Source organism: Puma concolor, chromosome D4 (genome assembly GCF_028749965.1).
Source record: "Puma concolor isolate L17-30 chromosome D4, mPumCon1.1.hap2, whole genome shotgun sequence".
NCBI lineage: Eukaryota > Metazoa > Chordata > Mammalia > Carnivora > Felidae > Puma > Puma concolor.
In genome coordinates, this window is record NC_141679.1 from 41,903,387 (window position 1) to 41,929,501 (window position 26,115).

The 26,115-nt window shown below is 39.2% G+C and overlaps 1 protein-coding gene across 15 annotated transcripts in view; it reads right to left on the reverse strand.

Moving 5' to 3' along the window:
- Positions 1–3,258: 3,258 nt before the first annotated feature.
- Positions 3,259–26,115, reverse strand: part of BNC2 (basonuclin zinc finger protein 2) — a 440,387-nt gene continuing 417,530 nt past the window's right edge. For all 15 annotated transcript variants that reach the window (XM_086685357.1, XM_086685360.1, XM_086685358.1 and 12 more), the window contains one exon: positions 3,259–13,319. In XM_086685357.1, coding sequence (XP_086541483.1) covers positions 12,659–13,319 — 661 coding nt within the window. In that variant the 3' untranslated portion in view covers positions 3,259–12,658. The remainder of the gene's footprint in view (positions 13,320–26,115) is intronic.

Sequence of the window (26,115 nt, forward strand, 5' to 3'; positions counted from 1 at the left end):
ATTTTAAATCACCTCACATAGCACATACCTAAAACCCTGATAACCTCCAACTTCAATTGCTAATGACCATTTTCTGGAGCATTCCAAGGACCTGAAGTTGCTACACAATGTACAGAACTCTGGATTCAAAATTATTGAAGACTTTGATATATTTTTTTTCCCTCATAAGCTTTTATATTTGGAAAGAAGTCAAGGTACAGTCCAACCCCAGAGGATCAAAATATATTGAACTGATTAAAAAAAAAAAAAAGGTATCAGCCAAGAAAACAGAAACTGAACCGAACATCATAATAAGGAAAATAAAGGAGGGCAAAAAAAAGGCTGAAGGTGGCGTGTATAAAAGACAAAGTCGAAGGAGAGGTTGCACCTCAGGAGGAAAAGGTCTGCTGGCCAAGGTAAGTCAAATTAAGGCAGGTTGATGAGGATAATTGGAGGCAAATGAAATTCAACGTCATCAAAAACCCGGGCTCAGACAAGGAGGGACTGGAGCAAAGAGAAACTTCCCTGAGGTTGCGCTGGTTAAGGGTGACTTAGAGTTCCTATAGCATTTCATTAATATACAAGTCAAGTGTTGCTAATATCCAGTGTGGATGACAGACAGTTGTGCTCTGCGAATTTCTGGTTTCTAATGATGCATTTGAGCTTTATTTTTTACAGCTGTCCTTGTCTTAATCCTTTACTTTTTTCTCCCCCGGGGTTTAATGGTTTCTAGTTATGTATCAGCATTTTAAGCAGCATGCCGCCCATCAGGCAGCACATGGTTTGCGAAGGTTATGGCATTTGGGTCGCCACTAGTTCTCTGGAAGGCCAAGTGCTCCTGTGAACAGCACAGCAAACTCTCTCGTAGGATTGGAACGCGGCAGTGCAGGACCAGGGCACACGCTAGGAATCTAACCAAATGCCTTTTGCAAACAGCAGCTCAATGAGGATTCCTGCCATGAGGCAAAATGCTTGGAAAGTTACTATGTGCTGGCATCACTGGGTTTGGGGTCAGCATGCTGAAACCGGGACTCATTATGTTCCTACCATGCCAACTCGGTGCAATTAGCCGAACACGATAATTTCCCGAAGCCATATGTTGATCTTTAGGGGAGGACAGGCTTTGTATGCCTGATGGCTCTGAGCTCTGACTGGCATGTCCCAGCTTCAAGCACATTTCTGTAAATCAGGGTAACACACACAGCAATCGAAGATGAGGTAGGAGAGCCAGCCTGGATAGAAGCAGAAAACAGAGCAGGGCTGTGTACTTGTTGACTGTTGCAGTGAGTTGGTTTTCTTCTTCTTTTTTTTTTTTTTTTTCAAGGAAGGTTTCAGAGAAAGGTCAAGGGAGCACCACTGTGTGCAAGGCTGTCCCTCCCTCCCTCGACAAAATAAAATCAATGGAAGGACCTAGAACACAATAAGTTATGTTCCAGGGCTGCGTGGACTGTATTCCCATTGGAGACCTATCAATGTGAACTAGCACTGTTGGGAAATCTCTTCAGCTAGCCCTGTTAATCAATACCTCTGTTCATTATACGTCTCTGATGAATATGGGTAATGATTGGGTGCCCAAGAGTCAGGTGACTAAAAATAACTGTGCCTTACTGAGGATCGATAGATTTTCCCCCCAGTATTACTTGAGGCAATTCAATATTCTCAGCCGCCCCTCCTGAGCCCCCACCAATGCGATCCTCTCTGGTCTTCATTGATAGATCAGCCCTGTCCGCAGAGCAGCTTTATTAAATTAGTAGCACTTAATCTACTGTCATATTGTCAACTGACACAGGGCAAACTAGCAGACAGCAAGCCTTCCAGTGGCTCAGGAGAGCAACTGGCTACAACCCAGGCAGTTTGATTAGCTTTGTGCCAAGAACTGTCTTCATGGGTGCCTCTTTGCTAAATGGGAGGATTTCTACCATTTAGTAACATTTACAACAACTTTTTTTTTTTTAAAGAAGAAGTTGCTGTTTGAAGGAGAATTCTTGCCAATTACAGACATGTTGTGACAGATGAAAAGATCATAATTATGCTTGGATTCCCTGCAGGAGTGCATTAATACATCCGTGACATTTAATAACCACCTGCACCAATGGAGGTTGACTTCTCCAAAGTTGTTTAACCTTTTGTTTCTTCGCCCTTTCCCCCAAACCCACCTATGCGTGCTCAAAAGCAATCAAGAAGGGAGACCCCATCAAGGCTTGGTGGCTGGCACCCCTGCTGCTTTGCATGGGCCCCTCAGTCTGTGGTGTCCAAGGCTGGCTGGACAGTTCCTCACCATGGGCCTGATGACAGCCAGCAACCAGATGGGTATGAAGAGCCCATCCAGCCCCTTGCAAACCAGAGGCCTTGGGCAGGGGCCGGGGGGTGGGGGGGGGGGGTGGTGGGCAGTGCACTATAAAGTCTGGGTAGCTCACTTACTTGCTGATGGACCAGAGGAAATTGGTGAAGTGGGTGGAACATACTGGGGAGATGGGCAAATCCAGCTCTAGGGATGGAGAACAGAAAATGCCAACTGGGAAAGGAGACTCCAGGAAAAATTAGTCTGGATTAGCCACATTTTTAGCTTGTAAAAGGTAGGGGTGATAGTAAATAATGCTGAGTCAAAAGCATCTTCTCTATGCTTCTTTCCATTGTCCCTCAAGCAGTATGACAGGGGGAGGAAATGTCACCGATTATGACATCTTTCCATCTGCTAGTTTTATTTCTAGATTATAACAAGCACAATCTGCAGAAAACCACTGCCCAGGGAATGTAAACTGAAACACAAGCATTTAGTCTGAAAAATATATATAGTCATCATCCTGTTGGCTGCTGTCCACAAATTTCAAAGGGCGGGGGAGGGAAGAAAATGTATCTGTAGAAAGCTAGGTTGCAAAGATATCTAAGTTCTTCCTTTGGTCTTTCTTTCCCTAAAAGAGCTTGGACAAAGGGCTTCGGGAAAAAGGAATTCTGGAGAGACAGAAAAGTCATCCCCCGAAGGATAGCTTTGGTGTGGAAGACTCCGGGCAGTGTTTGCTGGGCTCTGTCGGGACTGGCTAGAATCTTCGTAGCTCTGACTCAGCTTTGCCATCTGAGCAAGAGATGAGCTTGATCTGCCTAAGAAGTGTGTTCAATAATACCAGGATTCGGTCCAAATAGGACACTGACTCTGAGTTATACAACAAGTGTGCTTCAGTAGGGTGAATTACCGTGTGAGCTGAAGTGTTACTAAGTGTATTTTGTAAAGGTCTGTTGGCGTTTGCTGAGGTTTCTCCAAATCAAGAAGGTAAGAAGAGGTCAGTGACTGATAAATCTTTAATATAAAAATTGTACAAGAATTCTGATACAAATTACAAGAGGTATTTGGACAAAATATGAATAAAATTCCATTTACATCCCCAAACCCTTATGCATTTTATGCAAAAGACATACTGTAGACAGTTATAGTACAGAAAATACACCAAAGGAAGTAGTAAATAAAAAATTTTTAATTCCCTTAGACTACTAATCAAAACAAACCGAAAAGCAAAACAAAACAAAACAAAACAAAAACCTTGTTCAAGGTACATACAGTATTTATGAAGCTACCGACATCACGAGTATTATTACATCAGGGTGATGCAAGCTGTCCCCGTCCCTTGGTGCAGCTACCATTTGTGGTACAGACTTTGGTTCTACGACAGGCTTTACTTAGCGGAAGAGACTGGTTTGATGCAGATGAGAACAACAGAAAAAACCCGCATAGACCCCCCAAATTTGGGAGGGCAGGGGAGGGAAAGGACATACCTTGGTGAAAATTCCTTTTCCTCAAGATATTTCAATTCCCTTTGGCCACTCTTGCTGTCAAATATGCAGGTTGAGTCAAATGTTTTTGTTACTGAGACACAGCGGTAGGTTTGGGGTGAATTAGAAAGTTACGTGTTCTCCCAACTGTGTGAGGGATCTTGCTACTTCTGGAAAGACTGCTGCATGATCCACAAAGGAGAACAGAGAGCTTTCTTTCCCAGAGCCCCAACTTGCCTCCATCATTAAGGAAAGGCCCAGGTGGCCTCAGACCAAAGTCTTCTCCTGGTTCCTCAAATTTCCTCGACCCTCTGACTTCCACCTACCCACATTTAGCTCTCCTGCACTGTTTTTTTTGTTTGTTTGTTTGTTTGTTTGTTTTTGTTTTTTTACTGGTACCGGTAGGAAAATGGTAAGATTTCCCTGCAGGGCAGCTGAACCAAAGTTTGCACAAGAAAGCGAGTGCACCGTATATTATAAATCTTAGATAGTCATATCAGGTTAATACATAATACTAGAACATCTCATTCACTTAATTCATGTTATGTAAACCCTGGACAGGGTAGAACACACAAATGTTTCCAAAGCGATCAAAATCAGGATGAAGTGGGGAGTGTTCTACCTTCTTGTTTAAGAAAAGACTTTTTTTAAGGGGAGGGGGTGAGATCAGAAGAAGAGCAAAGGGCGGGAGTGGAAAGATAATGGAAAAGTCAGGGGAGATTAAGATAGGCAATGAGACGAATGGATTACTCTGTACAGAGACATGCAAAAACGCTCCAAATTGAGTACTAGATGAAAAAAAAAAAACAATCAACCTTGGTTTATACATCTCAAGTGAACCTATTAACTCAGCACATTGTCTGGGAGTGCAGGAGCATCATACCTCATGAATCAGTGCTTCTCAGCGTTACTGCACTGATTCACAGGGGGGCGGGGGATGGTTTGTCTCCTAGTGTGGAAGGCAGCGAGGCTTCCACTGACACTGCACCAGGTCAGCTCACCTTGCAGGTGGCACTACCAACAGGGTGGGGTTTTCTCCCCCTCTTTTGGAAAACACTTGCAGGGCCAGGTGAGAGGGCCTCTCTCACTTATCCAGGGGCTCCCCAGAGTCACCTTTCCATCCTTGCGTTCCGCAACAGAAGTGGGCAGGGCCGGTTAATAATGGATCAATTCGCCATCTTTGTTGTGCATTATTTCAACATCACATTTGGCAACAGGAAGCCTTATAAAGTCTTGGTATAGCACTTAGATATTCTCTTTTCAACAAATATATTTTTATACTATCTACTCTCCATTTTTGTTAAAATACCTTTTTTTTCCTGCTCTTCCTTCCCTTCAAAGATTCTTTTTTAAAAATGAAACTTAAAAAAAAGCATTAAGAAAATTAGAAATGTCCTCAAACATCCCTGTTATTTCAAGGGGAAAAGCTAATATTAGTTAAGCAGATTCTGTGCAATTTTGGCAATGGAGTTTTTAATTAATTTAAGATTCTATGATGATGTTTGATAAATGATTGTACTATATACATTTGGGGGAACTTAAAAAACATCAAGTCAACTGCTTTTTCTCTGACCCCAAGAATCCTTATTCAAAGTGCTTTTCTTCCCAGCCCTCAGACCGGTTAATGAAATTATTTCACACGAGTTTGTCAACAAGGAACTGTTAAGCTTTCTATCTTTGAGTCTGCGGCTTTTCTCTTTCCAAATGTTCACATCAAAATGACACCTGCATGAGTCTCGTTCAGTTGACAAATATATTTGCAATGTAACTGCAGCACCAACACCTTCTGTCAGACCTGCCACCAGACGGCTGGAAGGAAGCGTGGGGTCCCCGGGTTCCGCAAGGAGGACGTGCGGATCGGATCGATCTTGCGCTTCACGTGGTCACTAACTAGCCACTTCTCAACCATCATTTTAGTAGATCAAAGGAGTTCACTATACCAAAATAGCAGCTAATACTTACACACAATTTGGGCTCAAGGTATTTTGGAATGCAGCATTTTCATGTGTTCCTATTTTGTACCTTTTGTCCCCACTTGATTTTGTAAAGCTCACTGTACTCGTAGTTACCAACATTCTCCTAACATGGAGAATTTTACCTTTTACACATAGGGTAGTCCCTGTTTTCGTGATTAAAATAACAAGCCCCATGCTCCCCCCTCCCCGCCACTTTTTTTTTAGATTGTCAGTCCAGTGTAACAAAACGAAGGTTAATCTGTCGTGTTACACTATGCATTCGGAGATTGTTGTCATTTCAAGATATGCGTGTACATTTAGACCAATGGTTGGCTGCCAAAGCTAAAACAACAACAACTTTTACCACCAGGCACAACCAGTCTGTTTCCAACATGTGCACTTTGTGAAGGGAAAGAAAAATATTTTAATGCTTTCCTTCTAGAATATGGAGTGATCTAATCTTCCCATGCCACTGCCTTGCGGGAAATGTTGCTCGAGTTATAGGGCGACACCCTATACCCTCCAATGAGTGGGCATGGAATTGCAATACTTAAGATGCTAAAGACACAAAGAATTCTGTCACAGGGTCTCTCTACTGACCCTTTATTTAAGAAGTCATCTTGTTACTGTCCACTTAACAGCTGGAGAGGGCATGGAGAGGCAGCCTTGGGCTCACCAAAGGTGCAGTTCAGTAGGCGTTTGCTTGTGTGTTGGGAGGGCAGAGAGGGAGGGAGAGAAGCAAGAAGTAAGAAGAGGAGAGGGAAAGAAGGAGGAAGGGAGGGGTGGAGAAAGAGAGAGTGAGGAAGAGAGAAAGGGAGAGAGAGGGAGAACTGTGAACGTGTGTGTACATCAGGGAACTCAGTGGGAAAGCGGAGTCCTTGTACTCAATTTCCCCTTCACAAGGGATAAACAGGCAATTACGCATCCTTTTATATTTGATGGCCAAGTGCTGAACTGGAAAGCACACTATTAGTTTGTGTCCCTTCAGGGCCAGGGCAATAAGTAGCCAGGAGAGCTGGGGCTGAAGCAGAGAGGGTGTTGTCTGCTGTTAGTGTGACAGTCTTGTCAGCAGCATTCACATTACTGGAAGGTAATAAAGTGACAAGTAAGTTATTAGAAAGATATGAGGTGAAATTGAACTGAAGCTTTTCACTGCTCAGTCCCAGCTTTTTCCTTTCCTCTTCTGTAATGGTCCACTATTTGTTACAGACTGAGCCTTGTCTTGATACTCTATATAAAAAAGGTATTTTTTTTTTTTTTTTTTGCAGTAAAGGTCAAATGAATTTACGGTAACACTTTAGAGAATATAGTTTTATAGCAACTATAGTATGTTGCTTCAAAAATATATATAGCATTATAATGAACAGTAATGCTGATCCAATTTGGTGTACTTGTAAAAATGCTCATTAAAAAAAACATTATTAGGCATTTGGAGTTTTCAACAAATGCCAAAAGATGGTATTTCATGTCCAGTTATTGCCGCATGGCACAAGAATCATCTTGTGCAAGATGTGGACAGAATGGGGATGATGAAAGGACACAAGGAAGGATGGATGTTTGGGCAGAGTGACGACAGACTAATTCACTGTCAGTTTTACAGCTGGATTTATGTAATACTAATCCAAAGTTACCATTTCTGGGGAGCAACTCTCCAACAATAGGGAATAGGGAAATGAGTCTGAGACCCATCAGGTATGGTCTTAATATTAATATGAGCTAGACTAGGACATGGTTTAGCTTTGAGGGAAAACATGCAAACAGGAAAGCCACTTTTATGCTTCATAGGAAGACAAATGAGCTCACATTTTGATCAAGAAGTCTTTAGCTAAGTGGCAATACAGTCATGGCTACAGGGGCAGGCAAAGTAATGATAGAGAAAAGACATTTAACAGCTCAGTTTGACCACTGGCTTTTTCTATACCCTGGGTGACCCATCACATCTTTTTGCTCTCCTAAGGGACTCCAGCATCACTTCCCACCCAAAAACAAAACCACAAACAAACAAACAAAAAAACCCCACAGCTGCCCTTGGCTCTTCTGACCCATAAGGATCCTCAGTTATTCCACAAGTTTTCTTCGCTTTCCCCTCTTCCTCAGACTGGGGTGCAGTGATGCACCTGTCACAGGGGGTTCTGTGGGGCAGTGCATCGAGATGCTCTCACCCACTGCTGGGAAAAATTGTACCAGACTTTTCTTTTGAACAAACACTTCCAGTTCATTATTTTCTTTCCCAGCTACGCTCAACCAGGGAAGGTTCCTATCCCCTACTCAGTATCCCTTGCTCTGCTTTTGGAAAAACTCATTCCCACCAGTCTTTTTTGGTACCTGCCTTTTATTGCCCTCCTTACATACTTAGACCCCTTCCATTAAAAATCAAAGAATGGGAAGAAACAGCAACATCCTCTAATTCGAATAGTTTTTTTTAAAATGGCATTTGTTCTAATTGCTTAAAAGTTAAGAAAAAGGGTGTGTCCATAGGATAAAAGAAAGGTTCTTCCGGATGACTGGTTTATGATAGATTAGTGTGTCTTATTACAGTTGAGTTTTATTTACTCTGTTAACAGCCAATCTAATCCAACACCAACACACCAGGTACAAGTTGGGACTGCTCAGGTCAACATTTAGCAGTAAGTAGTGTGTCCACCTCAATCTGATTACTGGCTTCTTTATGTTTTAATGGCCCCCGTTCTCATTTTCCCGTTTGTTTGGTACATATCTGGGGTGTGTACATGGGAAGGGGAACAAAAGGTCACTTTTTATTTGGTGGCACTCTAGGGCATGGGTTCTCCTGAGTAAAATGGGGAGAATGCCTCCAGAACAGCCTATTCTTAGAACTGCTCTTTTTTAAGAGCAATGTATACACTAACAGGGCTATTAACCAGTTAAGTGTCTTTCTCCTCTTATTGGCAGGGCCTGGAAATTCATGACCAAAGAAATCACACTACAAGGACAGTGGCACCATTGTGCTAAATATGTTTTCAAAAAAGATGTTTGTCAGGTTGAGAAGGAAAACATTAATACCTTCATACCTTCAAAAGCCATCAGGCTGAATTGGACAGCTAGACTAAGATCTGAGATGCGTTACACTGGGTTCACTTATCTCAATACAATTCATAGCAGAACAAAGAATGTCAAGCTTTTTAATCACATTTTAAAAACCAAATTACTTATTATCTATCCTTTCTCTTGCTCTTTGTCATCCCCCTCCATAAGCATGCAGATATTCCCTAAAGCAGACTAAGCCTTTCTGATATGTACAAAAACATAGTTTAGAATGATCAAAACAGTAAGTTTCAACATCAGCTAGTGAACATGCACATTAATAATACTGCCTCATTTTCTACCTGTGACAAAACTGTGGTTAAAATTAATCAAATGGGAAAAAGCTGCTTCGATGAAAATCTGCATCGCTGTTAATTTTCAGCCAGCACAGGATGGATGCAGCTCGAAAGAAACAGTTTCACAAAAGAAAACTCCTATGAAGAAACAAACAAGTAGGAGCAGACAAAGATGATGGGCCCAGTGATTAAAATGCTTTCTCCTTCCTGTTTGCAAGTAAGCCTTGGGGTCACCATCTTAACTAGGTTTACAGTTAAGCCAAACATTGCACTCGGGCGCACACCCAAGAACAGGCAACACTTTGGGACGGGAACCTCTGTGCAGTTCATAATTTTACATTTCATGTACCGCTTCCATCCACTCCCCCATCCCTTTTAAGCAATAATAGGCTTTATATTGGAAAGTGTTATTCACCCATTTAGAAGGCCACCATAACATCTGGGCACTTGAGGCACAAAAGTAGTAGCAAATAGGGGAGATACTTAAAAAGAGCCAGTTGCCCAGGACTCACTGCCATTTCTCTGACAAAATGCAGGTGAACACATTCAAATTTCCAAGCAAGGGAAATTCTAGTTTGAGAATCTCATTACTTCTGGACTGTTCCAACTGGCTCTCTGCATTAGCCCAGTTTGTGGCAAGTAACAAACATTTGTTCTAAGCCTGGTTCATCTACTGATGTGACCTGCTGACAGCTATGGAATTCACTCACTAGGACTATTTGACCTTTTAGTTGACATTAAGCAGACTAAACACTGATTCTGTACAAGATGAGTTCTAATATCTCAACCAACAGTGTAATTTTTAAAAATCACTGAAATAAAAATGTGTTATTTTCATAAAGCTAAGTGTAATTCAGCCTACCACAGTCCAACAGCTAGTGTTTCCATGATCTTTTGTTGGGATACTAAAAACATTTTTTTTCCACCCTTTTTGAATTGAATCATTTCGTAATGGGGCAACAGCACAACACAGAGAACGCTAAGAGGACCAAAATGTTTGCAAACAAACTTTCATTATTCTAGTTCAGTTTTTCACAAACATACTGTACATAGTCTTATATGGTATAAAACAAAGGAAAACATCTCTGTCTATTCAATTTAACACAACACCAAAATAAAGCAATTAAGACTTTGGGGAATTCAAAGGTACAAGAAAACAAAAATGGTTATTACTAATTCCTCAGCTTTTTACCGTAAACATTTGTCATTTAACAGACATAGTGTTTGATATGGTTTCTTTTGTACTGCAAATACTTTTGGTCTTTCCTCACTGGAGAACAAAGTGAATTAAATGAACCCCATAGTATCCTCTGAAGGAGATGAGAAGATGAAGCTTCTAGACAAGTCTAGCTTATCTTTAAGAATCTATTGTTTCTGAAATTTTTACAAATAAAAATACTGAATCCTCAACTAATGATGCTTATTTTTGGAAACAATAAATACTGTGAGGTACAATAAATCCTACAGGAATAATAATAACAACAGAAACATATTAACAGTTTCCTTTGGCAAATTTAACGGAAGTGAATGCTGATGTGAACATAGAAAAAATAATTACAAAACATATGAAAAATGGAAACAACATGCAAAGTTAAAACAAAGGGGGGCATTTCTAACTTTTAGACTGATGAGAGAAATGTTTGAGGCCACTAAATGCAGAAAAGAAATACATTCTCTTTTAAATTATTGTGTACTGTTAGACAAAATATTCCTTGTTTATCTGTCTCCCCCCCCTCCCACCCCCACCTTAAAAAAAAAGGAAAAAAAAAAACAACAAAACACAGTCTGCAGTGCACATCCTAATGGTTTTGGCTGCAGACTGAACTTGAGTAAATATCATCATTTAGTGAGTATGTTGTGGTAGCTGAGGGCTGCCCATGTGGTTAACCAGCTCAGGCAACATGTGTAAACATCGGAAACAAAACAAAACAAAACAAAAAAGGTTTGGAGAATCGCCTCCCCCTCTTTCTCACTCTCAATTGCTTGGTTTCAGGCTTGCTTTCATTTCTCTCTGACAAATCATGTGGGGAAACACAAAACACTCAACAGTGAGAGATCCTATTTTAAACCCCCCTTCGTCTGGCTTTTCAGAAAGGAGTGTTGCTCAATTCAAGTTCAGCACATGTTTTCAAAGCTTCCAAGTACTGCTGCTGTGAAATGTCTTTTGATTTTGTCTATCAGACAGGCCTGAATCATAGGACTACTGCAGAACTTGCAACAAATTACACAGCCATACAACAGACCAACCCAGTTCAGACTTTTGCTTTCTTTTTAAAGGAGAAGGGGCAGGTCCTGCAAATGAGTGTTCAACACTGTTACTGCATTCAGCTTTGTTCCATAGTGAGTAATTTGGGCTTTTGTATCCTGAAATATTATCCTGCCTCTGAAGAATAAATGCCTTGGCTGTTTCACACCACATAATTTTGTTTTCCTTTTATGTAACTTAACATATAAGCAAGAAGGATGCAATGTTGATTCTAATAACATTCGGCACTTGAAAGAATCACCAAGTGTTGTTTTTTTTTTTTTTTTTAAAGCAGTTTTCTGGTGGCCGACAAATTGGCCTGTGGTTATGTTGAGTGACTAATTGTATTTTCTTTCCTGGAAACTTGTGCAAAGTTGGCAGTTTTGTGTTAACACTAATACTTTTGTTTGGCATTTGTGCCCTATACTGACCAGACCATTTTTATACAAGTGAATTTTTTTAAAAAAGACACTTACTTGAAGTATGGCAATAGTTTAAGGATAAAAAAGAAGCATGGATATTACACGTCCCCTTGTAGTGTATGAAAAAAAGTGCATGACTGGGTTTATGTACTAGTACAGGACATTTTAAAAAATCAGATCTGTGCTGTAAAGCATGCCAGCACCTCCTTATCACTCTATCTAGCAGGTAGTAAAAACAAGACCATGGTTTTTTTGTTGTTTTTTTTTTTTTAAAGAAATGTGCATCGATGCTAACATAAATGAAAAGAGCTAGCCAGCAAACTATTTTTTTTCCTGCATATCTAACAGCTGGATGTAACTGTAAAAATTAAACAAAAGAGTTAAACAACCATCAATACAATTGCTTTACATCATTGGCCTCTCAAGGCTAAATATTTACAGGTGAATCTGCCATGCTTTAATTGAAGATTCTCTCAAAACCTTAAAGTTCACAAAAGACAACTATTAGAAGTTCCTTTTTTGTTTCTTTTTTCTTTTTTCCCTTTTATTTTTTTGCAGGCAACAGTCATGGGTACAAGAAACTGTCCCTTTGCAGAGGACTAAGAATTCTTATTCTGTCAGAATTTGGGCCGGTTGCACACTTTATGTGTGTGTGTGTATGTGTGTTTTAAGGGTACTTTGTTTTCACCCCCAAATTAAAGATCCCACCCCTTTCCCAAAACTATAAAGGAAAAAGAAAAACAATTTCAAAAGCACCTAGTGTTTATCTTTTTATATCTAAAGAAAAGAAAATGTGTGTGTGTGTGTGTGTGTATATGTAGACACAGAGGCGTACATGTGTATACACACACACACATACACACACACCCAGGTACACAAGCACACACTGACTATGGCAGTTCAAACATGTAGGCCATCTGGTGAGAGCTGGCATTTGTAGTGTCCATTCTGAGACTAATCTACTGAAGTGAAGGGAATGTTTTTGTGGAGATTAGGGTTCTGACTGTGCCGATTTCGGCTTCGCACAGAGGAGAACATCATATTGCAACCAGGGACTTTGCACTTGTGCATTTCTCGCAAATGCACAGTTTTGTAGTGCACTCTCAGAGTCCCCTTGTTGCTGTACATTTTGTGGCAAATGTTGCACATAATCCCACCATTGCTCCCGGACAAGCTGTTGAACATCAGAGATCCTGAAACTTCAGCCCCTAGACTGCCAGGGAGGGCAGGGGCTTCGGCCTTGTGTGCTGACTCCCCACTGTCACTCGCCCCGTCAATGTCGTCGAGAAGAATACCCTCGTCGCTGCCTGCGTCGGATTCTCGGGAAGAATGGATGCTGCTGCTGGACTGGAGGCTGGAGGTGGTGCTCAGGTCAAGGACCATGTAGTCCTCCGCCATGCCTCTCCCGTACCCGTTCAGGTGGGAGTCTTCAGTCCCTGCGGGAGAGGAGGCGTCTTCCCTGACATCGAGCCCCAAGGGGTGCTGGGCACCATAGATCTTCATCAAAAATTCATCCCGGAGGCCCTTGCTAAGAGAGGGCTGCGCTGAGTCCAGGCCCATGTCATCGAGTTCTTTGGTCAACAGTTTGCGATGCAGGTTTATGTTGGCACTGTGTCTAGGAAAACAAGAGGGAAGGGGGGGGGTAGGTGTAGAGGGAGTGGGGAGGGGTGAGAAAAAGGAGAACATTTTAAAATTGATTCAGCTTCCACCAGGCATCAAATAAGCACATTCATTGCTAATTACACCATTATAAAAGCAAACATTTCCCTACATCCTCAGGATTTTGGAGTAAGTGGTAGTGGGGAGTGCAATAAGGGGAACTTTTCATTAACATCATTTTTATATGAGTAAAATTCTTCAATGGTAGGATGAATGCAAGCCCATGCACCTTTTTCTCAATGACAGTTCTCTTAGCTTTACTAGGTAGCAGCATCAGCTGCAGAGAATCTCATGGCAGAGATTTCAGAATATATTAAATAGGACAAAAGAATGGAAACTTTCTGCTGTCTAAACTGAATAATTTGAATTTACACCTAAAAAAAAACCCCACAAAGCAAAACAAGCTCTTTTTGTCCTGTAGCACTTTATTTAGAGGTATAAAAAAGATCATTTTTTAAAAAAAGTAAATGGTCTAGATAATTTCGATTTAACTTCAAAAAATAATGAAATCTTTCCCCCTCACCTTCCTACACTTCAAGTTTTATGTAGGAAAAATTTAGTTTTACAGATTAGTAATTTGAAATAGGGTTACAGACTATCAAAATCCCTTTCCTCAGAATAATGTGGGATCTCAACTTATCTAATAGGAAAATAGACTTAATTTTCAGAAACTGCTGCCTTTTAGAGTTGAACATGCTTTCATCAAGTAATTCAACTTTTAAAATGTAATCCTTTAAAACAAAACCTGAAAAATAGAAATTGTTTTTTAAAATAAAACCCACCCACCATTTAAAACATCACACTTAACAACAGAAAAAAACCCAAAGAGACAAAAAAAAACACCCACACAATAAATACCCCCCAAATTAAGCACAATATACAGTCCCTCTACTTTAACAACTGGAATCTGCACTTCTAAGACAAGCAAAACTTTTACTCTACTAAATGCTTTGCTTGTGCAAAAAAAAAGAAAAAATAGGATTTGTCCCACAGCATCCATAGATCCGGATGTCATGATTTACAAAGCCTGATATGTTATTATCTCTCTGAAAACATTGCCTTTGTATTTACACCCCCCATTTATTTTTAAAGTGCCCTTGGGCATATACCTCTCTCCACCTGCAATTCTCACATGTTTGACAAGTACCTAAATTGAAGGCTACCCTTCCAAAAAAAAAAAATAAATAAACCAATAAGTAAATACACAGATACATAAAAGCTTCTCGGGAATGGCGGAAGCTCTCCATCTTGAAGAAGTAATTGTGATAATAGAAATGACCTAGAATGGCCAGTATAACATTCAACAGACCTCCTGATTATAATTAAAATGTATGAAAGACCAAAATGAGTCACTCCATTTGGTGACAAGCATGGCTAATTTCTTAGAGATGGTTGAGAGGTATGTGCCTCAGAGACAAGAAAGGTAGGAAAGACTTCTCCACCTTTCCACACAAGACAATATTTAGCACTCTGGGTGTTAAGGGGCAGAGGGGCAGCAGCCCTCTCCACACTGCACTTAGGAAGGCTGAGCTTACCTTGTGATAATAAGATCAGCTTTCTAATCTTTTGCTAAATCGATCACAAAAGAAAGCAAGAATGAGAGACAGAGAAAAAGAGAGAGAAAGAGAGAGAGAGAGAAAACAAATTCACATTCTAGACATCTGGTTTAAAAAAACTTACACAATAAAATAGGGATTTAAAATGTTCTGATCACAAAATCATTTCTGTCATAAGCGATCATCTCATATGCGGTCTTGATGATTTTCAGATCAGCTGTACCATCCAAAAATCATGAATTGAATTGAGATAAACCAAATTCACAGCATCATCATCATCTATGAGTTCTACTCAGATGCATGCAGTGTGCAAATACGTGAATGATAAACAGAAGCTGTCCCCCCAGTCCCTGCTCTGACACTGTTGCTCCCGTTTCCTTGGTGTCAGATGGCAGATGACTCCAAGTGCAGGGTGCCAAATAAGCAAAGTGCAGGAAATGCCTACCCTGACATGCGGGTGTGACACCCCCCAGAGTTGTAAGAATGTGGAAACAGAGTTACACTACGTAAAATAACCCTGTCGATAAAACAATCTGCCAACCATAAGTGGCCCATGAAATCCTACCCCTGCTTATTATTTTTAACACCCTCCCCACTTTAATTTCACAAGCACACATTTTGCGATGATTGTAATCTAGAACTCTGTTGCTTCTCACACATCTGCAGTTACCACTTCCTAGATTCACTGCTGCGAAAACAGCAGCCAGACACACAGCAGTTACATCCAGACACACTGAATAAGAATAAATTAACATTAACAAAAGGACACACTGATCACCCAGATGGACACTTCTTTCCTAAGATGACTTGTGAATTACACATCTCTACTGATATGTTACCAGGAAGAGAAGTTTCTCTTCATTTCTCACTTACAGCAATAGAAATCTGTAATCTAATTAGATGATGTACCAGCCCTCAATATCTGTCAACCAAACGATGTGCAGAAATGTGTAGACTAGCTCTGGCACTCCGTTCAAGAGTGTCCCTTTTCCGCTGTCAGCAGTACTGTTGGCCTCTGCTAATATAATTACATTGACTTTTATTCAATTAAGAGCTATCCCTTGCTTAAAAAAAAAAGGCTACTTTATCAATTGATTCAGGTGTAATGCAATAATAAAGATGAACTCATGGCAGTGCATTAGCTCTGCTGTTCATAACTTCAGTACATGGGTTCATTCATGGTAGTCGATTTCCATTATGCAACCACAGTTCAAGAGAATTGATTCTTTTATGCTCATTTCTTAATCTATTTCATTTTTGTTTAATAATTGTCCTAAATATCATATGCAAAACACTTGAAGTGGGGATGGGAAGAACTGGGAAGAACAGGCTTTGGAAAGTCTGCTCATTCACTCTCATGGTAGTGGGGTTGGAGATTTTCTAACAAACTCACACAGTATTACAAGGGCAGAAAGAGGAAAAGCGAGAGGAGAGAAAGAAGACAGACCTATTCTTTAGAGAGTACTGATCCTGTCCCTCAAGAGGTTAGGTTCAGTCTCTACAGAGTAGACAAAAGGCAGCTTAACAAAGACCTATTGCTGGACTCTGGAATCAGTCGATCCAAACCATTAATTGTCATAAAACACTGTCCTCATGAGGAGATACAAAGACCTCGGGTTAACAGCAACTTGCAAGTTTATTTGGATCAGCAAAATTAAAAGGGCAAAAAGAAAGGGAAGATGGAAGAGACAGAAAGAACTCATGCCTACCAATTGTCAGATGAAGAGAACAGGATCCTAAAATGGGAGGAAAGCCAGGAAGTGCTGGAAATAGGAGAAGGACCCCTAGTAGAGGAAGCAGTGTCCAAGGTGTATGTAGTAAGTGGAAGGAGGCATCTATGAGGGAACCAATTTTGTGCTCTCCAGAGACAGAGATGGTTTTTCTAGAAACAGACTTATTGTGAATATTCATCTCCAGAAAAAAGAAATAATCAATCATAAACAAAAATATATATTGTATTAGAACTCATTATATAAGAATATACAGAGCATGAAAGTTCTTTCTACTTGCTTTGATTAGATAGGGATGCCTATATTCAGATACAAATTCCTCTTACAGAAAAAAAAAAGTCACTGGGATGGAGAGAGAAGATGAGTTCCTAGGTAGAAAGGGTAAGGATCTGGTCTTACTAGGTAGGGATCTGGTATTAATTAATGAGTACAGTAGCACTCACTAAGAGAGGAGTCCAAAATGTAGCCCCAAGATAGTCACTTTCAACAAGAACACAAATTAAATCTCATTCAATCTCCAGTCTCCTGCAGTAAAGGAGAATACTCTGCACATAGGAGACACTTGAAAGTACTTTTATTGGCCTTCAATCAATAATATGCACAAGTCTTAAAGAAGCTTTTCCCAAAATACATTGAGGAAAAGAAAACACAATGATCCCAAGACTGGAAGCACATAACTGAATATTTAAGAAAAGACACTGGTAATACAGCAAAGGGTAATTCTGACCCTATTAATACCACAGTGTGGTACATGGAAATGCTATATAATTAAGACATGAACTAGTCCTATAACTTGGGGTGTGCTTGGAATTACAACAGCTTCCTCTGAATCTCTGTACTCTTTACTATTCCCTCCACACTATGAGTTTACCAAACGCCTTTTGAAAACTAAGATTCTTCTTAAAAGCAAAAAGTAATGAAGCCTTGGGTAGGGGAGGTCATAAAACCAATATTAACTCCTTGACATGCTGAGTGGAAGTGCTGTAACTGGACTAAAGTGGACACCATTCCTTTTCTGTTTCTTTAATAAAAATTTTACTGATGTCAATTATATTTCAATTAAAAAAAAAACACTACCATGCAACCACCAAAGACACTAAATTCATCAAACACAGTTAAGTAAATGCAAGTGAGAGAAAGTAAGTCTTGCTGGGCATTTCCTTTCTCATGTCCCTCTTGTTCTAATGCCCAGTTAATGCAATGTTTGACTCATAAAAATTAAAGTTAAAAACATTTTAAAGGAAAACTTGAGGTTTTAACATTGACTTTGATATATAGGGAAATAACTTAAAAAAAAATGTTCATGCCCAAATTAGAAAATCAGAATATAGTAGTCAAAATTGAATATAGTGAATTAAGCCATAGGTTACATGAGAAGTCCAATATCGAATCAGTTTTGAATAGAACCATTTTAAACTTAACAAAATACTTGATTATTAATTAACTGCAATATTTTAGGTGAAATGGAATTGAGGCTCCATTTCAGATTAGGTTTTGTCTTTATTTTCTTGCTCACCTCTGCCACTCAACACACACACACACACACACACACACACTCTCAAATTATACTGTCCAGAATGTCAGTGACGTACACATAACAGATACCATATATATGGTGTGTGTGTGTGTGTGTGTGTGTGTGTGTGTGTGTGTGTGTATGTATACTTGTGTACGAATGCATATATGGGGGTAGAGAAGTAAATTTATAACCAATCTGGAAAAACCTAGCTGCCAGATTTGAATGTACTATGGGATACTGAATCAACAATACTCCTGAATAGAAACGTGTATCATCTATCCAAATCCACAGTAATTAAAAATTAAAACCTGTGCCTCTCATTAATTCTTTTCTGACCTGGATTGTTAGGACATTATTTGTTGGATTTAACTCTCCCAAATTTTTGTTTTAATGGTAGGAGGCTTAAAGCTCTGTGAATTAAATGACATTTTTGATAGTATACATTTCTGCAAAACTGGTAGCTGTTCTATAGGATATTATTTAAAGATTCTCTCCAGAAGAGCTGAAAACCATCTCTAGCTCACAAACACATACAAAAACTGAATGTAAAATTTTAGTGAATGCTTAAAAAAACCCCAAAAGTAAAGAAGTACCTATGAAATGCAAGAAATAAAAGCTAAGCAAATTCTTGCAAATTAAAAGTATGAAATTCAGTCACTTCAATCTCTTTCAATATAAAACAAATCATCCATACTGGTCACGCAGACAGTTCCCTCTACATTCAAATTATTCACTTGAAGATAAGCTCCCACCAAACTCTTTAGGGGTTTAGCTAATTTACTGCACAGATACGGCACGTCTGTTGTAATAACAGGTAGGATGTATTGGGGTCGACCATTTATCAGAATTAGACTTCTTTTCTCAATTCACAGTGAATTATGCTGCCTACATGACTCCCCTCTCTCAGAGCCCGCCATCCCCTCACGGCCCCTAATGTGGCAGGCAAACAAAATTGACAGTCTCATCTTGTCAACAAGGGGTGATTCTCCTGAGAAGCCATTTAACTTTGCCGAGGAAGCAATGTATTAATGTGCATGTCCCAGCAATGTTAATCATCTTCAAGCTTCCGACCTAACTTTGACGTGAACGAAATCACCAAATTTGTTTACTAAATGAATCGTAATATGCTAATAAGAAAGCATGACATATATGGAAAAGCCAAACAGATGGTTTGTTTACTCCACTTTGCAACTTTATAAATGTTGTAACTCTGAAGATGTTAGTGAGAATTATTGGTTTGTTGGCAGAGGCAAATGTGTCTTTCGCATACTAAATCTGGTGCTACAGTTAGAAAACAATTTGTCATTGCTGTGGAATGCATAAAAAATGTTAATGTAGTAATGGCATTTGGGAAGGCAGATTGGTAGATGGAAAATGTGTATGCTGGATGCTCAGGTTAAGTGTGGAACTGATATCCAACAGCCCTGTTCCCTAACCATTTTACTTGTGAGTTGCATCCGACAACATCAAGGCTTCTCCAGGGTGCTGACTGAATTCAATAGGTACCTGTTGCACTCTAACGTGACAGGAGCGTGCTGCATTGTGAAGAGGGTTATGTTTTCACAATATTTGGAAATTTCCTTAATCAGGCAGCTCATATGGTGCTCAGTTTACTACTAGTGGTGGGTATGAAAAAGACCATGAACACCGGCATCTTTTAAGGAATTAAATGAAGCTGAGCTATAATTCTGAGTTTTACATATAAATATATTTTTACCTTGGATGAACTAACCCTCAAGTCTTCCAACCCTTGTGTTACAGTCTGACTTTTATAAAGAGCTTAGAAGACATGTGTAAAATAACAGGAATGAATTTTTCTCTTGACACTCAAAACTTTCTGCCATTTAAAAAATAACATGTACAACATGAAACCTCAATTTCTTCTTGAGATCTTTTCCAAAGGAGATACTGCCTAAGACTAAATATTCAAAATGTGTTACATCATTAAAACGGTTAGTTTCAGATCTTTTAAAAAGATAACACTAGGGATGTATGAGTTCCTCAAGGGAAGGGACAGAATTTCATAGATCATCAGTATTATTATTTAGGTATGGCCTCATCTAGAATTCTACATTGAAAATGAAAGTACTTAAGATACGTGAACAAAAAGAATGCACAAAATCTAATTTATGCTTTTGGTTAAATGATGTTAAAACTACCAACGAAAACACGGAAACTTCAGTTAACTAAACCAGCAATACACCTATGATACTAAACATTTCAATTTTTAGAAACATTCAATTTTTTTTTACCTTTTATTCCACAAGCATAGGGGAAAGCAGAATTTTATATTAAAAAGGTGCTTATTTCTCTCCATATTACGAACCACTCCCCCAACTTCTTAGTCTTACATACTGAGACTACCTCTAATCTTGTGGGATTCCCTGGTGTACCACCATGTAGTGCTGAAATTTTTACCCACCTACAAAAGAGAAATGAGAGAACAAAGTGATCTAAAGAAACCACTGAGTTCATCTTGCTGCCCCAGGATCACTTTGGAGCAAGAAACATTAGCAGCTATCCCAGCCTGGCGCTTATATCTCATTTGAAACATCTCCTCATTCCTGACCAACAAAGAAAATTTCAATAAAGTACTTTTACTGGTTTAACAACAGTGAGCTCCTGGGATTGTCAAAGTGCTAAGCCTTTTCCAAGGAGAGAAAAAATCAGGAGCTCAAATATAATTAACCTTCTATTCTCAACGCAAACTGCCACGCACAGGAGCTCTGCAGTCTATTAGCAAAGTTATAATGGCCAACAGGCAGAAGCAAAATTGGTCAAAAAGTTGGCTGCTGCTGTCATATTTTTGGAATTATGATTAATGGCACTAATAATGTGGATGATTACTGATATGTGTATCTCCAGCAGTTTATCATATCGCTCTGGCTGCCTACGTCCACAATAAACAGGATGCTATCATTTACCTCTTTATTGAAGGCAATCCTTCTCTTGAAGGAGCATATTCTAATTACTTTGTAATGTTTTATGTCTTAAACATTTTGCAGCTCTGGACCTTGCCAACTGCTTCATGTCTACCATTGATTAATTACTGAATGTTTAATCAAAATTTAGAACCTAATGTAGTCATTTATGAGCACACTGCAGTGCCAAAGTAGTTAGGCTTTGCTCCCAAGTTTAGAGAGTGTTGGGTTCAAAATCAAATCCCAGCTATACATGAGGATCCAAGAATTTCACCTTGGGTGCTCTGAGGTTGCCAATTCCATCTCTGCTGATGAATGGAAGGTAATCTAACTACACGGTAAACAGCATCTTTACTTACCCTCTCCCTACTGACTTCCCTCTCCTCTTTCCCTAATTTCCTAATCAACAGAGCACCACCATTGGCTGCTTTGGAGAACAAGAAGGTCCTCGTGAATACCCATCATGAGAACATAGTTTTGAAGTGGTTAAACAAGTGAAAAATAATTTGCTGGGACAAATACATGAGTTTTTTCTTAATGTGGATTTTTTATGGTACTGTCATACAACCATTCACCGTTGAAGTTAAGTGTTTTTTTAATACCATTACTGAACTGCTGAAATGGATGCTAATATAGCTTGGAGTGCTAATGTCAAGTCCTGGTAATAAAAAAGACAGACTGCTGAATGAAATAATTTCAAGTAAAAAATAGAACAAAAGTGCTCTCTCTCTTGCTCTCCACTTTTATTGAATTGGGACTGACTGAGCCAATTGCTTTAGAAGTCTGTAAAACACAATTACTAGTGAGCGAACTGACCCACCAGTGCCCCCTCAGTGACAGAGCAGACTAAAAAGGCAGCAGGGTCAGAGCAGCCCCCCTCAGCTGGCCATCAAAACGAAGAGGCTTCCTTCTGAATGTCTGTTGTTCTCATTGTCCAAATCTGTCTCATTTTACTTACAAAACCTTGTTATTTCCCATCAATGTGATAAAGTAACTTCATACATTACTTTCTAAGATGAAGATGTCTATTCTGGCTATTAAGGATGATCTGTCTTTTGATATTCTTATTTATGTGGATGTTTATGTATAAACACACATATACATTATGTGGATGCATTTAGATTAGAAAGTTAGCATAATTTTTGAATAGCTGGTAATAATTCAGATTGATATATGCTCTAGCAAAATTGAAGCATCACTTATATATGTTCAGCTAGAAACACTTGGCTTTTTTTTTTTCCCAAGGTAAAGTCAAAATAATTAGAGCAAGCAAGAAAAAGAATTAAACTAGAAGTGGGTAACATTTTTCCCCCTAGTTAATAAAAGAAGTAATAAACTCCATAAAGTACTAGAGTTAAGATCACTAACACTTCAGGCATAACAGCTTTTTACCAGGAATTTACAACTCCTGTTTTAATTCAAGCAGCTTGCATTGGGACATAAAATCTAGGTATTTTTTTTAAAAGTGTAGTTTTATGTTAAGTAACTGAAGAAAAATCATCCTTTCCTAAAAAGTATTCTTTCCTCTTCTTCTGCAGGCTGTTTCTTTCTCACACATGCACGCACACACACACACACACACACACACACACACACACACACACACACACACAACCTTGGCACTCAAGAATCAAAGTTACTAAATCCCTTTTTTATGACATTGTAATTTTTTGGCAAGTGTAAACTCCTTTCATATTCTGCCACATTCGTTTATTTGAAGCTTGTGGGAGTCTTGCAGCAAAAACATTAAATTATTTAAATTATTTCTGAAGCTTTTAAAAGAAGAAAAATGCTTTCTAGCCAAAACTTCACTAAGAAATTTCAATACAGAAAGGAAAGTCTCCCTTCCTCTTAGCACAACAAATAATCACTCATAGTGAGAGATAGCTGGTAAGAAGGCTTTCACCTGAAAGAGAACCACCCTCATCAGTACCGATATGATCAACTGCTAATGTATGTGTGCAGTCTTACAATCTGCTTTCAGTGAGAATGGCCTATGTTTTGTAAGGAAAGATTATCTACAAAACAAGTATCTCGAATAATTATGTACAAGAATATTTATGACCAGTAAAGTCTCTCAGGGTGTCAAATAGATGGTGGCAGACCCAAGAGACGAAGAAATCAGGAAGATGACCCTTTCCAAGTGCTGCCATCATGAAAAATACTGCCTGTGCACTCAGTATGTGCATTCTGTTCTAAGTGCAATTTTTGCCTGAATTTTCAAGATAATGCCGGCAAGAGTAATAGCTTGTTCCTTTTAAGGGAAATAAGGAGTATGTAGGAAGCATGTCTGTGTTGCAGCTATGTGTGTAGGAAGCTATGTATCAATAAGAGATCTAATATAACTCTCATCAATAGAATGTGTAAGAATCTCTTGGTATCATGAAAAGGAAGTCATTCATCCACCATTAAGTGGTGTTGTCTATTTGGTGTTCAGTTTGGAAGACGGTGGAAGTGACTGGTGTAGTTCTTGGAGTGGAGGAGTTGAAAGGTCAGCAGAGGCTTAAATGAGCTTGTCTTACATCCAGCTGGGCCAGCAGGAGATCATTAGGAAGATCCGAGGCTCACTTTAGGCTTGTCAGAGTCTCTCCCCATGATACAAGGAGACCGTTTTGCTCATTGCTCTTCTCCCAGTGTATAAAAAGAACCCCAGAGACAGGAATGACACCGAAGTTTATCTTACTACCAAAGTTTCGCTTGAGGAGGGCACAACTAGCAATTACTCAGAAGGGGGATTTATTTTGTTTGTTTGCCTTTGATGGAAAGTAATGGAGATAAGTACAAAAGACCTATTGATCTGCTGGCTTCTACTGTGAAACCAAACAGAGTAAAGGGTGGGGGGGGGGAATCTCTTTCTTAATATTTAAGTGTCAGAGGACCTGTACAACTTCACCTTAGAAAAGATTTTTGGAAAAGGAGAGTTTCAGTTTGATTGGCAAACGTATAGTAAATGAAATGGCTGATGTCTTCAAATGTTCTCTTGTATTTGAAGAAAATTAGTGCACTGTATTTGACAGCTAATTTTATTACGGCAAATAGACTAATAGTTACCTCAAACTGGTGCTAAGTGGCTCATTTCTTGAAGGTAGTGAAATCATGTGCATTTATTGAAAATCTCTCTTTAGAAAAGTTCTCTATAAGTTTCCAAACATAGAGAATGATGGAAAAAATGGATGTTGCTGCTGAGAAGGTGATAACAGGAGGCAGGTAGCATGTTTTCACATCCTCACCTCTGTTGTTAATGTATGCAGTGGCTCATCAGAGGTAGCTCATGCTAATTTATTCCTGCACACCTGTATAGGGCTGGAAGTCAGGTAATCAGACAGGCAAAAACTATACATCTCTGCTTTTCAGCTACAGCTACCCAGAGGCCTATAGAGGAACAAATTTAGTTCTGGAGACATCAGCAGGTTTTAATAAACCAAATACAGATGTCTTCCTCCATACAAATCAAGAAGTTTACATGTTTAAATCTGGACTGATTTAACTAGCAATCAAAGAGAAGGTTCACACTTGGCACCAACAGTTGCCTCATATTTATTTATAAATCACCCTAAGCAAATATTATTTTGTTTTTAAATTTATTCACGGGGGCTGAATCATCTTTCCTACACCTTGAAGATTAAACATATATGCTTACCTTTCTAATAAAATTTAAGACAAACTTTGACAATTAGCTGCCACTATTCTCAGAAATGAGGAACAAAGATGGTAAAGATCATGTAAGATGTAAAACGAGATAAACAGTTCTTTCTAAGCAGATAATGTAGTTTCTGTGTACAAAGTCTTCATTTTAGCTGAGGGAATTTTAAAATTGCCAATCACTAAAACAGATATAAATAGACTTTAATGTATTAGCAAATGATAAGGAATTTCAGGGAAAAGGATAGAAGGGCATTTACTTGTTGTTGTTGTTGGTGGTGGTGGTGGTGTTAATAAAAATCAAATGTAGGGGCGCCTGGGTGGCTCAGTCGGTTAAGTGTCCAACTTCAGCTCAGGTCATGATCTCACAGTTCATGGGTTCGAGCCCCGTGTTGCGCTCAGTGCTGACAGCTCAGAGCCTGGACCCTGCTTCAGATTCTATGTCTCCCTCTCTCTCTGCCCCTCCCCAGCTCGCAACTCTGTCTCTCTCTCTCTCTCTCAAAAATAAATAAACATTTAAAAAATTTAAAAATAAAAACCAAATGTAACTTATAAAGGGCTTCCCTTATACATAGGTGATCCATGGCCATTCAGCCCTCCTAGGGATCAAAATTCAAGACAGATGATGAAAAATGAGCAAAGGTAAACTAGGCCTTGCTAATTCTGGCGATGACACTGTCTCCAGGAAAATTTCCTTTATGAAGACTAGGTTCTAAGCCAGTTAGTTATAATTTCTTCTTCCCAGGATGTTTTTTGTATGCATACTTCAAAACGGAGGGTCAGCTTCCTAATCCCTGAAGGAACACTATCTTAGTAGCAAAAAAGTCCAGGGATAAACAAGAAGGAAGGAAGAGTGTTTAGGGAGTGTCACATCTAATACTACACAGCATCACCAGTATATACTTATATACTTTAGCAATCACCTTATAGTAACATAGTTATTCACAGAGAAAATAATTTATATTTCACTTCTATAAACTCAGAAAAAAATTTATTCCAATAATACCTAGTGACTGGATAAACTGAACCTCGTGAATATAGCTTTCTGTCATTAGTGTGGAAGGGTCCTCTTTGCTTTTGAATTTATTACACTCACACTGAGTCACAACATTGTGCTTTGAGTCAGCCCTAACAAACCACACATACCTCCTCACTCCCCCACCCCCACCGCCCACTGCTTCTCCTTTTGTATGACTTTAGACAAAAAATGTTCCCGCTTTTCAAAAAGGTTTCAAGTTCATCTTATAAAATCTAGAATGACCATAAGCAAAGACCTGGAAATCTCTAACTGCCAAATCTAAAACACAGTGTTTAACATCTTTCTACTTATATCTTACTAATAACATGCCTGTTTGGAGACCAAAAATGCAATCCCTCCTTGTAT